The 16,987-nt window shown below is 58.1% G+C and overlaps 1 protein-coding gene across 1 annotated transcript; it reads left to right on the top strand.

Moving 5' to 3' along the window:
* The first annotated feature begins 2,322 nt into the window (after positions 1–2,322).
* On the top strand, positions 2,323–12,849 carry CRLF3 (cytokine receptor like factor 3). Its single transcript, XM_077255001.1, has 8 exons — positions 2,323–2,500; positions 8,907–9,114; positions 9,297–9,381; positions 9,455–9,632; positions 10,707–10,929; positions 11,000–11,132; positions 11,260–11,372; positions 11,452–12,849. The coding sequence occupies exons 1-8, from the start codon at positions 2,387–2,389 to the stop codon at positions 11,700–11,702; spliced, it is 1,305 nt and encodes a 434-aa protein (XP_077111116.1). The 5' UTR covers positions 2,323–2,386; the 3' UTR covers positions 11,703–12,849.
* The last annotated feature ends 4,138 nt before the right edge of the window (positions 12,850–16,987 follow it).

The raw sequence follows: 16,987 nt of genomic DNA, 5'->3' as shown, positions 1-16,987 counted from the left end.
TGGCTGGGGGGTGTCTGGCAGATCCTGGCTGGGGGGTGTCTGGCAGATCCTGGCTGGGGGGTGTCTGGCAGATCCTGGGGGGTGGCGGATCCTGGCTGGGGGGTGTGTGGCGGATCCTGGGGGTTGGCGGATCCTGGCTAGGGGGTGTCTGGCAGATCCTGGGGGGTGGCGGATCCTGGCTGGGGGGTGTCTGGTGGATCCTGGCTGGGGGGTGTCTGGCGGATCCTGGGGGGTGGCGGATCCTGGCTGGGGGATGTGTGGCGGATCCTGGGGGGTGGAGGATCCTGGCTAGGGGGTGTCTGGCAGATCCTGGGGGGTGGCGGATCCTGGCTGGGGGGTGTCTGGCAGATCCTGGCTGGGGGGTGTCTGGCAGATCCTGGGGGGTGGCGGATCCTGGCTGGGGGATGTGTGGCGGATCCTGGGGGGTGGCGGATCCTGGCTAGGGGGTGTCTGGCAGATCCTGGGGGTGGCAGATCCTGGCTGGGGGGTGTCTGGCAGATCCTGGGGGGTGGCGGATCCTGGCTGGGGGATGTGTGGCGGATCCTGGGGGGTGGCGGATCCTGGCTAGGGGGTGTCTGGCAGATCCTGGGGGGTGGCGGATCCTGGCTGGGGGGGTGTCTGGCAGATCCTGGCTGGGGGATGTGTGGCGGATCCTGCGGGGTGGCGGATCCTGGCTAGGGGGTGTCTGGCAGATCCTGGGGGGTGGCGGATCCTGGCTGGGGGGTGTCTGGCAGATCCTGGGGGGTGGCGGATCCTGGCTGGGGGGTGTCTGGCAGATCCTGGCTGGGGGGTGTCTGGCAGATCCTGGCTGGGGGGTGTCTGGCAGATCCTGGCTGGGGGGTGTCTGGCAGATCCTGGCTGGGGGGTGTCTGGCAGATCCTGGGGGGTGGCGGATCCTGTCTGGGGGATGTGTGGCGGATCCTGGGGGGTGGCAGATCCTGGCTAGGGGGTGTCTGGCAGATCCTGGGGGGTGGCAGATCCTGGCTGGGGGGTGTCTGGCAGATCCTGGGGGGTGGCGGATCCTGGCTGGGGGATGTGTGGCGGATCCTGGGGGGTGGCGGATCCTGGCTAGGGGGTGTCTGGCAGATCCTGGGGGGTGGCGGATCCTGGCTGGGGGGGTGTCTGGCAGATCCTGGCTGGGGGATGTGTGGCGGATCCTGCGGGGTGGCGGATCCTGGCTAGGGGGTGTCTGGCAGATCCTGGGGGGTGGCAGATCCTGGCTGGGGGGTGTCTGGCAGATCCTGGGGGGTGGCGGATCCTGGCTGGGGGGTGTCTGGCAGATCCTGGCTGGGGGGTGTCTGGCAGATCCTGGCTGGGGGGTGTCTGGCAGATCCTGGCTGGGGGGTGTCTGGCAGATCCTGGCTGGGGGGTGTCTGGCAGATCCTGGCTGGGGGGTGTCTGGCAGATCCTGGCTGGGGGGTGTCTGGCAGATCCTGGCTGGGGGGTGTCTGGCAGATCCTGGCTGGGGGGTGTCTGGCAGATCCTGGCTGGGGGGTGTCTGGCAGATCCTGGCTGGGGGGTGTCTGGCAGATCCTGGCTGGGGGGTGTCTGGCAGATCCTGGCTGGGGGGTGTCTGGCAGATCCTGGCTGGGGGGTGTCTGGCAGATCCTGGCTGGGGGGTGTCTGGCAGATCCTGGCTGGGGGGTGTCTGGCAGATCCTGGCTGGGGGGTGTCTGGCAGATCCTGGCTGGGGGGTGTCTGGCAGATCCTGGCTGGGGGGTGTCTGGCAGATCCTGGCTGGGGGGTGTCTGGCAGATCCTGGCTGGGGGGTGTCTGGCGGATCCTGGCTGGGGGGTGTCTGGCGGATCCTGGGGGGTGGCGGATCCTGGCTGGGGGGTGTCTGGTAGATCCTGGCTGGGGGGTGTCTGGTAGATCCTGGGGGGTGGCGGATCCTGGCTGGGGGGTGTCTGGTAGATCCTGGGGGGTGGCGGATCCTGGCTGGGGGGTGTCTGGTAGATCCTGGGGGGTGGCGGATCCTGCTGGCGGGTTTGTGGTTGACCCTGGCGGGTGGGGTGGTCCTGAATCGTAGGCGGGGTTGTGGATCCTGGCGGGGGTGTGCACTGAGGATCCTGGTTGTAGCCCCCTAAGGTCGGTCCGGGGGTCTCTGGGCCCCATGTGAGCCGTACACAGCGCCATCTGGCGATGCTGGGAGTTGTAGTCCCCTCCGCAGGGTCAGTGCAGCTTCATGTGTGCAGTGCAGAGCCAGAGTGACAGGCGGCGGACGGCGGGCGGGGTGGGTTCTGTCCGCGGACACCGCCTGTTAATAAAGCTCCGCGCATTGAGAGTTCCGGAGGCCGCGCCCTCTGCCGCGGGGAGTCACGGGACTTGTAGTTCTGCCCGAGTTTCCGCAGTTGTAGTTAGAGTTAGAGTTGGAGGCGGCGGCGGGATGGAGGCGCTGGACGGACTGATAACGGAGGCCAAGGAGAGCATGGAGGCGGCGAGGAACTACCGGGCGGAGCTGAGGCACCGGCTGCAGGGGCTGAGCCAGGCGAGGAAGCAGGTGAGGAGCCCCCTCGGTGACTGGAGACCCTCCTCAATAATACCCCGAGGACAGGAGACACCCCCCAGTAACACCCCGAGGACAGGAGACACCCCCCCCCCCCCAGTGACACCCCGAGGACAGGAGACCCCCCCCCCCCCCCAGTGACACCCCGAGGACAGGAGACCCCCCCCCAGTGACACCCTGAGGACAGGAGACCCCCCCCCCAGTGACACCCTGTGGACAGGAGACCCCCCCCCAGTGACACCCCGAGGACAGGAGACCCCCCCCGTAACACCCCGAGGACAGGAGACCCCCCCCCAGTGACACCCCGAGGACAGGAGACCCCCCCCGTAACACCCCGAGGACAGGAGCCCCCCCCCCCAGTGACACCCTGAGGACAGGAGACCCCACAGCAAGACCCCGAGGACAGGAGACCCCCCCCCCCCAGTGACACCCCGAGGACAGGAGCCCCCCCCCCCAGTGACACCACAGCAAGACCCCGAGGACAGGAGACCCCCCCCCCCCCCCAGTGACACCCCGAGGACAGGAGACCCCCCCCCCCAGTGACACCCCGAGGACAGGAGACCCCCCCCCAGTGACACCCCAAGGACAGGAGACCCCTCCCCCAGTGACACCCCGAGGACAGGAGCCCCCCCCCAGTGACACCCCGAGGACAGGAGCCCCCCCCCCAGTGACACCCCGAGGACAGGAGCCCCCCCCCAGTGACACCCCGAGGACAGGAGCCCCCCCCCAGTGACACCCCTAGGACAGGAGCCCCCCCCCAGTGACACCCCGAGGACAGGAGCCCCCCCCCAGTGACACCCCTAGGACAGGAGCCCCCCCCCCCAGTGACACCCCTAGGACAGGAGCCCCCCCCCCCAGTGACACCCCGAGGACAGGAGACCCCCCCCCCCAGTGACACCCCGAGGACAGGAGACCCCCCCCCCCCCAGTGACACCCCGAGGACAGGAGACCCCCCCCCCCCCCAGTGACACCCCGAGGACAGGAGACCCCCCCCCCAGTGACACCCCGAGGACAGGAGCCCCCCCCCCAGTGACACCACAGCAAGACCCCGAGGACAGGAGACCCCCCCCCCCCAGTGACACCCCGAGGACAGGAGACCCCCCCCCCAGTGACACCCCGAGGACAGGAGACCCCCCCCCCCCCCAGTGACACCCCGAGGACAGGAGACACCCCCCCCCCCCAATGACACCCCGAGGACAGGAGACACCCCCCCCCCCAGTGACACCCCAAGGACAGGAGACCCCTCCCCCAGTGACACCCCGAGGACAGGAGACCCCCCCCAGTGACACCCCGAGGACAGGAGCCCCCCCCCCAGTGACACCCCGAGGACAGGAGCCCCCCCCCAGTGACACCCCTAGGACAGGAGCCCCCCCCCAGTGACACCCCGAGGACAGGACCCCCCCCCCAGTGACACCCCGAGGACAGGAGACCCCCCCCCCCCCCAGTGACACCCCGAGGACAGGAGACCCCCCCCCCCAGTGACACCCCGAGGACAGGAGACCCCCCCCCCCAGTGACACCCCGAGGACAGGAGACCCCCCCCCCAGTGACACCCCGAGGACAGGAGACCCCCCCCAGTGACACCCCGAGGACAGGAGACCCCCCCCCCAGTGACACCCTGAGAACAGGAGACCCCCCCCCCCCAGTGACACCCTGAGGACAGGAGACCCCCCCCCCCAGTGACACCCTGAGGACAGGAGACCCCCCCCCCAGTGACACCCCGAGGACAGGAGACCCCCCCCCAGTGACACCCCGAGGAAAGGAGACACCCCCCCCCCCCCCAGTGACACCCCGAGGACAGGAGACCCCCCCCCCCAGTGACACCCCGAGGACAGGAGACCCCCCCCCAGTGACACCCCGAGGACAGGAGACACCCCCCCCCCAGTGACACCCCGAGGACAGGAGACCTCCCCCCCCAGTGACACCCCGAGGACAGGAGACCACCCCCCAATGACACCCCGAGGACAGGAGACCCCCCCCCAGTGACACCCCGAGGACAGGAGACCCCCCCCCCCCAGTGACACCCCGAGGACAGGAGACACCCCCCCCACTGACCCCGAGGACAGGAGACACCCCCCCCCAGTGACACCCCAAGGACAGGAGACCCCTCCCCCAGTGACACCCCGAGGACAGGAGACCCCCCCAGTGACACCCCGAGGACAGGAGCCCCCCCCCAGTGACACCCCGAGGACAGGAGCCCCCCCCCAGTGACACCCCGAGGACAGGAGCCCCCCCCCAGTGACACCCCTAGGACAGGAGCCCCCCCCCCAGTGACACCCCGAGGACAGGACCCCCCCCCCAGTGACACCCCGAGGACAGGAGACCCCCCCCCCCAGTGACACCCCGAGGACAGGAGACCCCCCCCCCAGTGACACCCCGAGGACAGGAGACCCCCCCCCCCAGTGACACCCCGAGGACAGGAGACCCCCCCCCCCCAGTGACACCCCGAGGACAGGAGACCCCCCCCAGTGACACCCCGAGGACAGGAGACCCCCCCCCCAGTGACACCCTGAGAACAGGAGACCCCCCCCCCCCCAGTGACACCCTGAGGACAGGAGACCCCCCCCCCCAGTGACACCCTGAGGACAGGAGACCCCCCCCCCCAGTGACACCCCGAGGACAGGAGACCCCCCCCCCCAGTGACACCCCGAGGAAAGGAGACACCCCCCCCCCCCCAGTGACACCCCGAGGACAGGAGACCCCCCCCCCCAGTGACACCCCGAGGACAGGAGACCCCCCCCCAGTGACACCCCGAGGACAGGAGACACCCCCCCCCAGTGACACCCCGAGGACAGGAGACCTCCCCCCCCAGTGACACCCCGAGGACAGGAGACCACCCCCCAATGACACCCCGAGGACAGGAGCCCCCCCCCCCAGTGACACCCGGAGGACAGGAGCCCCCCCCCCAGTGACACCCCGAGGACAGGAGCCCCCCCCCCCCAGTGACACCCCGAGGACAGGAGACACCCCCCCCCCCCCAGTGACACCCCGAGGACAGGAGACCTCCCCCCCCAGTGACACCCCGAGGACAGGAGACCACCCCCCAATGACACCCCGAGGACAGGAGCCCCCCCCCCCAGTGACACCCGGAGGACAGGAGCCCCCCCCCCAGTGACACCCCGAGGACAGGAGCCCCCCCCCCCAGTGACACCCCGAGGACAGGAGACACCCCCCCCCCCAGTGACACCCCAAGGACAGGAGACCCCCCCCCCCCCGTGACACCCCGAGGACAGGAGACCCCCCCCCCCAGTGACACCCCGAGGACAGGAGCCGAGCCCCCCCCCCCCCAGTGACACCCCGAGGACAGGAGACCCCCCCCCCAGTGACACCCCGAGGACAGGAGACCCCCCCCCAGTGACACCCCGAGGACAGGAGCCCCCCCCCCCAGTGACACCCCGAGGACAGGAGCCCCCCCCCCAGTGACACCCCGAGGACAGGAGCCCCCCCCCAGTGACACCCCGAGGACAGGAGCCCCCCCCCCCAGTGACACCCCGAGGACAGGAGACCCCCCCCAGTGACACCCTGAGCACAGAAGCCCCCGCAGTAACACCCCGAGGACAGGAGACCCCGCAGTAACACCCCGAGGACAGGAGACCCCTTGGTAAGATGTCCCCCCCCCCCCCCCCCTCCCCAGGTGTCAGGACACCCACCCCCCCCAGTGATCCCCTCCCCTCCCCTGCAGGAAGCTGCTCCTCACCGCACACCATCCTGTGTAAGAAAGAGCTGAGAGCGGCGTCATCATATCCTGTAATATGTTATATCACTCCGGAGCCTGTGTACAGTGTGACCCCCGCTGTACTGATATAATGTTATTATCACCCCCCCTGTAATATGTGATATCACTCCGGAGCCTGTGTACAGTGTGACCCCCGCTGTACTGATATAATGTTATTATCACCCCCCCCTGTAATATGTTATATCACTCCGGAGCCTGTGTACAGTGTGACCCCGGCTGTACTGATATAATGTTATTATCACCCCCCCCTGTAATATGTTATATCACTCCGGAGCCTGTGTACAGTGTGACCCCCGCTGTACTGATATAATGTTATTATCACCCCCCCTGTAATATGTGATATCACTCCGGAGCCTGTGTACAGAGTGACCCCGGCTGTACTGATATAATGTTATTATCACCCCCCCCTGTAATATGTTATATCACTCCGGAGCCTGTGTACAGTGTGACCCCGGCTGTACTGATATAATGTTATCACCTCCCCCTGTAATATGTTATATCACTCCGGAGCCTGTGTACAGAGTGACCCCGGCTGTACTGATATAATGTTATTATCACCCCCCCTGTAATATGTTATATCACTCCGGAGCCTGTGTACAGTGTGACCCCGGCTGTACTGATATAATGTTATCACCTCCCCCTGTAATATGTTATATCACTCCGGAGCCTGTGTACAGTGTGACCCCGGCTGTACTGATATAATGTTATCACCTCCTCCCCCTGTAATATGTTATATCACTCCGGAGCCTGTGTACAGTGTGACCCCCGCTGTACTGATATAATGTTATTATCACCCCCCCTGTAATATGTTATATCACTCCGGAGCCTGTGTACAGTGTGACCCCCGCTGTATTGATATAATGTTATTATCACCCCCCCTGTAATATGTGATATCACTCCAGAGCCTGTGTACAGTGTGACCCCGGCTGTACTGATATAATGTTATTATCACCCCCCCCTGTAATATGTTATATCACTCCGGAGCCTGTGTACAGTGTGACCCCGGCTGTACTGATATAATGTTATTATCACCCCCCCTGTAATATGTTATATCACTCCGGAGCCTGTGTACAGTGTGACCCCGGCTGTACTGATATAATGTTATTATCACCTCCCCCTGTAATATGTTATATCACTCCGGAGCCTGTGTACAGTGTGACCCCGGCTGTACTGATATAATGTTATTATCACCCCCCCTGTAATATGTTACATCACTCCGGAGCCTGTGTACAGTGTGACCCCGGCTGTACTGATATAATGTTATTATCACCCCCCCTGTAATATGTTATATCACTCCGGAGCCTGTGTACAGTGTGACCCCGGCTGTACTGATATAATGTTATTATCACCCCCCCCTGTAATATGTTATATCACTCCGGAGCCTGTGTACAGTGTGACCCCGGCTGTACTGATATAATGTTATCACCCCCCCCTGTAATATGTTATATCACTCCGGAGCCTGTGTACAGTGTGACCCCGGCTGTACTGATATAATGTTATCACCCCCCCCTGTAATATGTTATATCACTCCGGAGCCTGTGTACAGTGTGACCCCCGGCTGTACTGATATAATGTTATTATCACCCCCCCCTGTAATATGTTATATCACTCCGGAGCCTGTGTACAGTGTGACCCCGGCTGTACTGATATAATGTTATTATCACCCCCCCCCTGTAATATGTTATATCACTCCGGAGCCTGTGTACAGTGTGACCCCGGCTGTACTGATATAATGTTATTATCACCCCCCCTGTAATATGTTATATCACTCCGTAGCCTGTGTACAGTGTGACCCCGGCTGTACTGATATAATGTTATTATCACCCCCCCTGTAATATGTTATATCACTCCGGAGCCTGTGTACAGTGTGACCCCGGCTGTACTGATATAATGTTATTATCACCCCCCCCTGTAATATGTTATATCACTCCGGAGCCTGTGTACAGTGTGACCCCGGCTGTACTGATATAATGTTATTATCACCCCCCCCTGTAATATGTTATATCACTCCGGAGCCTGTGTACAGTGTGACCCCCGGCTGTACTGATATAATGTTATTATCACCTCCCCCTGTAATATGTTATATCACTCCGGAGCCTGTGTACAGTGTGACCCCGGCTGTACTGATATAATGTTATCACCTCCCCCTGTAATATGTTATATGTTATATCACTCCGGAGCCTGTGTACAGTGTGACCCCGGCTGTACTGATATGTTATTATCACCCCCCCTGTAATATGTTATATCACTCCGGAGCCTGTGTACAGTGTGACCCCGGCTGTACTGATATAATGTTATTATCACCTCCCCCTGTAATATGTTATATCACTCCGGAGCCTGTGTACAGTGTGACCCCGGCTGTACTGATATAATGTTATTATCACCCCCCCTGTAATATGTTATATCACTCCGGAGCCTGTGTACAGTGTGACCCCGGCTGTACTGATATAATGTTATTATCACCCCCCCTGTAATATGTGATATCACTCCGGAGCCTGTGTACAGTGTGACCCCGGCTGTACTGATATAATGTTATTATCACCTCCCCCTGTAATATGTTATATCACTCCGGAGCCTGTGTACAGTGTGACCCCGGCTGTACTGATATAATGTTATCACCCCCCCCCCCCCCCCCGGCTCATTGTTGTGATGGTCTCTCCCACAGATCAGGCAGAGCGCTGTGCTGACCCGGGCCGCTCTGCAGCAGCACTTTCTGGATATGCGGAGCGCTGTGTCCCAGATGCTGGATGACCGTCTGCTGTCGCTGCTGCAGCAGGTGGACGCAATCGAGTGCGACAGCATCAAACCGCTGGACGACTGCCAGAAGCTGCTGGAGCAGGGGGTGCACACGGCCGACGGCCTCCTCCAGGAGGGTGAGTGCAGGACACAGACCAGGGTGCATGGGGGCTGACCCTCTGTATGGACCGGAGAAGGGTGGGCCGCATATGAAAGCCCCTTCTGAAGGGGACTCGTTGTCTCTACATTGTGGTGCGTGCGCTGAGTGTTGGGGAGCAGCTCCTGGGGGATGATGACTCACAGTCCCTCTTTCCCCCAGGAGAGGTCGCTGTGTCCTGTAATGGTGGAGACCACGAGAACTTGTGTAACTTCACCCACAAAGCTCTGCACATCCAGCTGGACAGGTGAGCGGCTCGGGGGATGGTGGGGACTGTGTCCACGGACGGGGGCTCATCAGTCACTGTGTGGTGTCCACAGCCTCCCGGAGGTCCCCTCACTGGTGGATGTTCCCTGCCTCTCCGCTCAGCTGGATGACGCCTTCCTGCCCATTGCCAGGGACCACATCTCCAAGCTCGGAACTGTGGCCTCCAGACCCCCTGTGCAGATCGAGGAGCTGATCGAGAGACCTGGGGGCATCCTGGTGCGATGGTGCAAGGTGTGTATCCTCTAATAGAACCGCTTGTTGTCAATGAATAGAAAGTGTCGGATGTCCTCAGTGCCGCCGCTGCGCCCCCCCCCCCTCCTCGTCTGTGCCGCCGCCGCGCCCCCCTCCTCGTTTGTGCTGCCGCTGCTCTCCCTTCCTCGCCTGTGCCGCCGCGGCGCTCCCCTCCTCGCTGCCATTCTCCCCTCGTCTGTGCCGCCGCTCTCCCTTCCTCGCCTGTGCCGCCACCGCGCTCCCCTCCTCACTGCCATTCTCCCCTCCTCGTTTGTGCCGCCACGCCCCCCTCCTCGTTTGTGCCGCCGCCGCTCTCCCCTCCTCGCCTGTGCCACCGCCATTCTCCCCTCGCTTGCTCTTCTAATACACTGTCTCCTTCACCTCACCCTCTCAGGCTGTGTCCCCTTTTTTCCCTGAGGTCCGCTCTCTCCTCTTCTCCCTTCCCTTGGGCCTCTGACACATCCTCTTTCTCCACGAGGCCGCCTTCGTTCGTAGCCTTCCCCTAGGCCACATCCGTCCCAGGCCTTCCCCTTGGCCGCCGCTGTCCCTGGTTGTTCCGAGTAGTCGCCAGTGTCCCCATGGCTGCTTCCGACTCCTGCTGTGCTCGAGGCCGCCTCCGTTCCCGGCTGTCCCCGGTTGTTCCCAGTAGGTGCCAGTGTCCCCATGGCTTCTTCCGACTCCTGCTGTGCTCGAGGCCGCCTCCATTCCCGGCCTTCCCCTAGGCTGCCGTTGTTCCCAGTAGGCGCCAGTGTCCCCATGGCTTCTTCCGACTTCTGCTGTGCTCGAGGCCGCCTCCGTTCCCGGCCTTCCCCTAGGCTGCCGCTGTCCCCGGTTGTTCCCAGTAGGCGCCAGTGTCCCTTTGGCCGCTTCTGTCCCCACGACCGCCTCTGTCCCCTGCTGTCCCAAGGCTGCCTCTGTCCCTGGCCTTCCCCTAGGCCACCTCTGTTCCCAGTGGTCGCCAGTGTCCTCATAGCCACTTGTGTCCGTCCCCGGCCTTCCCCTAGGCCGCCTCTGTCGCCGGTGTTTCTAGCTGCTTCTGTCCTATTTCCCTACTGATTCAGTGTCTGCTCTCAGGTGGATGACGACTTCGTGGCTCAGGATTACCGTCTTCAGTGCCGGAAGAATCCCTGCGGCCACTTTGAAGACGCCTACGTGGGCAGTGAGTTCGAGTTCATTGTGCTCCACATTGACCCCAACATTGACTATCAGTTCAGGGTTTGTGCCCGAGGGGACGGCCGGCAGGAGTGGAGCCCATGGAGCGTGCCACAGCTAGGTCACACCTCCCTGGTCCCACACGGTGAGTGTCCGGCTCTCCGGTGCCCCCTGTGGTGTCCTTTACACTTGTGACCCGTCACTGTCTCCTGCAGAATGGAGTCCAGGTGTGGACGGATACAGCCTGAGCAGCCGCAGGAACATCGCTCTGCGCAATGACGCTCCGCAGCACCACGTCCTCTACTCCAAGGCTGCCACGTATCACCCTGGTCAGACGCTGACATTCAGGTGAGTGGCGTCTGCTCTGCCCACAATGTAGGGGACGGCCCCACATGTAGTAATCCCAGCCCCCCTACAAGTGGCACCGCCGCCCATCGGGGCAGGCGCAGCGCTAAATCTGTGTGCCCTCCTGCAGGGTGGAGACCAGCGGCGCCCCAGACCGGAGGGACAGCATCGGAGTATGCGTGGGGAGAGAGGAGGGACTGGACTCCTTGCAGAGTGACCGGGCTGTGTGCATCGGCTCCAGTGGTGAGTTCTAGGGGCCCACTCCGTCCTGGAGTTCTGCCGTCACATCCGTGGGGTCTCATCTCTTCTGTGTCTCTTGTAGGCGCTGTTTATGTGAATGGTAAGGAGATGACCAATCAGCTGCCACCCATCTCTCCGGGATCCACCATCACCTTTGACATGGAGCTTGTCAGCCTGGGAACCAACATCGAGGGCCCACACCAACGGCGCAGAGTGACTATTGGCTCTGGAAACCGGGAGGTTGTCTTTGATTGGCTGTTGGAGCAGTCATGTGACTCTTTGTACTTTGGATGCTCATTTTTCCACCCCGGCTGGAAGGTTCTGGTGTTTTAGTTATCTGAGGACTTGCAATATACAAGATCCATGTTTGGGGGTGCAGGGTCAAACGGGCCGGGTCCGATGGGAGTCTCCATAGATGAGATGTTATCATAGGTCAGTTACAATTATATGTGAGCAACTGTGCCGCCATCGGGCCGAGCGAATCCTGCTCCGATTCTTCCCTGCAAAGTGAGAAACGTGTCCGTTCAGGACTCGGACATTGAGCCTGCTTCTGCCCTTAACTTGGGCCCTGCTGCCGCCCTCTCGACTTGGGCCCTGCTGCCGCCCTTAACTTGGGCCCTGCTGCCGCCCTCTCGACTTGGGCTGGCTGCTCTGCATGTAGCATGGTTGATTGTAAAGGCGCAGCGCTCTGCAGGTAAACATGGTACTTTGTTCTTGTGGGTACTGCAGGAACACGTTACATTCCCAAAGTTGGAGATGTAATTGTGGAAGGGTCGAAATGTGGGGCAGGTGTTTGTTTCCGCCCGACTGCCTTTTGCCGGCAGGGTCTCGGCGCTGCCGCTGGGACACAACCTCAGTATGAATGGCTGTGGGGTGCCACCTCTAGTTTGTAGCTCAGGGCTTTGCTTTTGCTTCTATAGCTGCGGCTTTGGGCTTCCTACATATTTGCTGAGCGCACAGGCGCAGGTCTCAGGTTTAGCCTCCTTATTGGGGCACAAGCCACGGTCTGATCGTGGGATCAGTGTTAGCCCAGAGTATCAGGGGCCGCTATTACAGGTTTAGCTGGGGGAGGGGTTATTGTTTGGGTGGTCTTCTGAGGGGTTGGGTGCAGTCCATGTCCCTGAACAGTGGGGAGAGCTGTGGGGTCATCGGTACAAGTCAATATGATTGATTTCTTGCTTGTCTAAAAGTGACAGCGGTCCCCTGAGACTGACTCTCCAGCATAATCAGTGTTGGGACAGACCAACAGTTGTGACTGTAGAGTGACAGTTGCTTAGATGCTCACTTGCACCTGTACCTAATCCTCTGGTGAGGCTCCCAGTGTCCTCCGGTCTCGGTTGGGGTGTCACTGGCTTATTTAACCCTTCCCCTCTCTGCTGCTTTCCTCTTGGGTTTCGCTCCACGCTATGACTGTATTCTGCCTCTTCCCCGGGGATTGTTGTTGTCCGAGGACTGAGATAAATAAAGTTTTTATTTTTGACTGCAGGGTCCGTGTCTTTCCCTCTGGATTTGGGGTCCTCTGTTGATTTCTATACCTCATGAAACAGTTCTGCGTCCCATGTCACTTATATTAGCAGGTTGTCAGGGTTCATTAGCTGTAAGAGCGGGGAGGGGTCACCCCATGTATTAGCGAGGCTCCTTAGCTATATGAGCGGGGCCACCCCATGTATTAGTGAGGCCCCTCCACAGCTGTATGAGCGGGGGAGGGGGTCACCCCATGTTTTAGTGAGGCTCCTTCTCAGCTGTATGGGGGGGGGGTCACCCCATGTATTAGGCTCCTCAGCTGTATGAGCGGGGCGAGGACCCCCTCAGCTGTATAAGCGGGGGTGGGGTCACGGCCCCTTGACAGCTGTATGAGCTGGGCAGGGGTCACCCCATGTATTAATGAAGCTCCTTAGCTGTATATGTGGGGGCAAAGTCACCCCATGTATTAGTGAGGCTCCTCAGTCGTCTGGGCGAGGTCACCTCATGTAGTAGTGAGGCCCCTCGGTGGTCTGGGTGGGGTCACCCCATGTATTAGTGAGGCCCCTCCACAGCTGTATGAGCGGGGGTGGGGTCACCCCATGTATTAGTGAGGCCCCTCAGTAGTCTGGGCGGGGTCACCCCATGTATCAGTGAGCCACTCCTCCGCTGTATAAGTGGGGGAGAGTTCACCCCATGTTTTAGTGAGGCTTCTCCTCGGTAGTCTGGGTAGGGTCACCCCATGTATTAGTGAGGCTACTCTTCAGCAGTCTGGGTGGGGTCGGGGGTACCACAGATTAGTAGGATGTTAGGAGCTTGTGAGCTCCAGGGTTGTGTCCAACCCCCTACTCAATGCAGGAGTCACTAAACCATCTTAGACAGATGTCTGTCCAGCCTGTTTGAAGACTTCCTTTGAAGGAGAATTCACCACCTCGTGGCCGCCTGTTCCACTCTTTCATCACACCCACTGTCGAAAGTTTTTTTTTTTTTTTCTAATATCTAATCTGTATCTTCTCCCTTTCACTGTCATTCCATTGCTTCTCGTGTTTCCATTTGTAAATGAGAATGATGATCCCTCTACACTGTGACAGCCCTTCAGATATTTGTAGACAGCTAATAAGTCTCCTCTTAACCTTCTTTTTTGCAGCTAAACATTCTGAGATCCTTTATCCGTTCCTCGTAGGACATACTTTGCAGTCTGCTCACCATCCTGGTCGCTCTTCTCTAAACTTGCTCCAGACTTTCAATGTCTTTTTTAAAAGTAAGAACTGGACCCAGTATCCAGATGAGGCCTGACCAAGGAAGAGTAGAGCGGGATAATTACTTCATGTGACTTAGACTCTATGCTTCTCTTAATACATCCTGGAACTGTTAGCCTTTTTGCTGCTGTATCACACTGTTGTCTCCTGTGTAGTCTGTCATCTATTAATATAGCCAAGTTTTTTCCGCACATGCTGTTGCTTAGTTCTTTCTCCCATTCTATAAATGTAATGTTCATGCCCAGATGTAGAATCTTGCATTTCTCCTTGTTAAATACCATTCTGTTAAGGTACCTTCACACTAAACAACTTTACAACGAGAACGACAACGATCCGTGATGTTGCAGCGTCCTGGATAGCGATCTCGTTGTGTTTGACACGCAGCAGCGATCTGGATGCCGCTGTGATATCGCTGGTCGGAGCTTAAAGTCCAGAACTTTATTTGGTCGTCAGATCGGCGTGTATCGTCGTGTTTGACAGCAAAAGCAACGATGTCAGCAATGTTAAACATGGAGCTAACGACCTGTGAGAACGATAAGTGAGTCACCGCTACGTCACAGGATCGCTCCTGCATCGTTGTGGAGCTGCTGTGTTTGACATCTCTACAGCGACCTAAACAGCGACGCTGCAGCGATCGGATCGTTGTCTATATCGCTGCAGCGTCGCTGAGTGTGACGGTACCTTTAGTCACTGCCCATTGTTCAAGCTTATCTAGATCCTCTTAAATCCTTTGTCTTCTCTAATGTTAACTATCCCTCCTTGCTTTACATCTTCTGCAAATCTGAGTAGTTTATCTTTAGTTTCCTTATCTAGATGATTTATAAAAATGTTGAAAACCACTGGGGCCAGGACAGAGCCTTGTGGACCCCACATGAAACACTTTTCCAATTGGAAGTGCAACCATTTATTACCACTCTGAGTACAATCACTGAGCCAGTTCTGAATCCACCTGACCATAGTCGCGTCACTCCCATACTTGGTCATATTCTCAATAAGGATAGAATGTGATACTTTATCAAATGCTTTGCTGAAGTTGAGATATATCTACCGCATTTCCCTTATCCACCCAGTCAGAAGGAAAAGCTGGATTACTTACCGGTAATGCTCTTTTAATGAGTCCATGACAGCACCCCACATGAGAGAAAGAGGGATCCGCCCCATAGGAACAGGAAACCTACAGAATAAAAGGAGGCGGTCCCCTCTCCTCCTCAGTTTAGTTTACAGAGTACAAAAAGGGAACCGCAAAAGCTTTAGTATTAATTCTTATTCAGCAACATAAATATCTTAAACTCTATACAACCATTATTTGTGAACTTAAAAGAAAGAGCTGTGCATAATTTTAGGGAGGGTAGTAAATGGGTGCTGTCGTGGACTCATTAAAAGAGCATTACCCGTAAGTAATCCGGCTTTTTACCCTTCGCCACGACAGCACCCCACATAAGAGATTTTCAGAGAGTCATTATTTGGGTGGGATTACTGTACTAAGAACAGCTCTATCAAAGGTCAGATCAGAAGATGTAGATAGATCGAGTCTATAATGGTTGTAAAAGATAGAAGGTGTAGACCAGGTTGCGGCCTTACATATTAAATGGATCGGTAAATCTGCTTGTTCCGCCCAGGAGGAAGCCATGGCTCGTGTTGAGTGCTTGGCCTATACGTCAAAAGGCGAGATTCCTCCAGTGGGTATTAAAGCGCAGATAGCATCTCTGATCCATCGAGATATGGTAGCTCTTGTGACCCCATGTCCTTTCTTGAGGCTCTGAAAGGAGATAAACAGAGCCCTACTCTCCCTCCATGTCTGAGACCTTTCTATATAAGTCAGGATGGCTCTTCTGACATCTAAGGTGTGGAACTTTTGTTGTTCTGGAGTTACAGGTGAATCAAAAAAGGAAGGGAGAAATATCTCTTGTGACCTGTGGTAGGTGGACGCTACCTTAGGGAGGTATGAGGGGTCTGGTTTTAGGACTATCCGATCATGAAATATCAGTAAGAAGGGTGGGTCTACTGATAGGGCCTGGATGTCGCTAACCCGTCTAGCTGAGGTTAGGGCTACCAAGAGGGCTACTTTATATGTCAGGACTTTTAAAGGTATGGAATCTAGTGGCTCAAATGGGGAGCTGGTTAAGGCCTTTAGTACTAGATTTAAATCCCACGGAGGTAGACGGGGAATATGGACTGGTTTACTACATTCACAAGATTTTATAAATCTGGAGATCCACCTATTAGCTGCTATATTGCATCCATATAGGGCTCCTAATGCCGAGACCTGAACTCTTAAGGTATTTTCAGATAATCCTAAATCTCGGCCTTTTTGCAAGAACTCTAGAATAGGTGTGACTGGAACTTGCTTAGTGAACGGTACCGTGTAAGTCTAAAAATTTATTCCATACCCTACTATATATTAGGGTGGTAGATCTTTTTCTGCTCAATAAGAGGGTGTTTACTAGTTCTACTGAGAACCCTCTTGAACTTAATAGTTGCCTCTCAAATTCCACGCCGTCAAGAAGACCTTTCACTTGCAGGTGGAAAAAGGGGCCTTGGGACAGCAGCTCCTTGTCTCATGGGAGAATCCATGGATCGCATAGGCACAGTCTGGAGACAAGAGAACCATGGTCTTTTGGGCCAGAACGGTGCAATGAGAATTACTCTTGCTTGTTCCCTCCTGATTTTTCTGATCACTAGTGGAATCAGAGACATCGGAGGAAAGGCGTATGCCAGTTTGAACCTCCAAGGATGGTGGAGAGTCCAACATATCCGGGTGATCCATAAAGTTCAGGGAAGCAAACTTTTACTTGCCGGCTGTCTCTTGTGGCAAATAGCTCTATTTGTGGTATCCCCCATGATTCTGTTATCATTCTAAATATGGATTTGTTTAAGGTCCATTCCCCTTGACGTAAC

Source organism: Ranitomeya variabilis, chromosome 4, assembly GCF_051348905.1.
Source record: "Ranitomeya variabilis isolate aRanVar5 chromosome 4, aRanVar5.hap1, whole genome shotgun sequence".
NCBI lineage: Eukaryota > Metazoa > Chordata > Amphibia > Anura > Dendrobatidae > Ranitomeya > Ranitomeya variabilis.
This window is presented reverse-complemented; position numbering and strand designations above follow the sequence as displayed.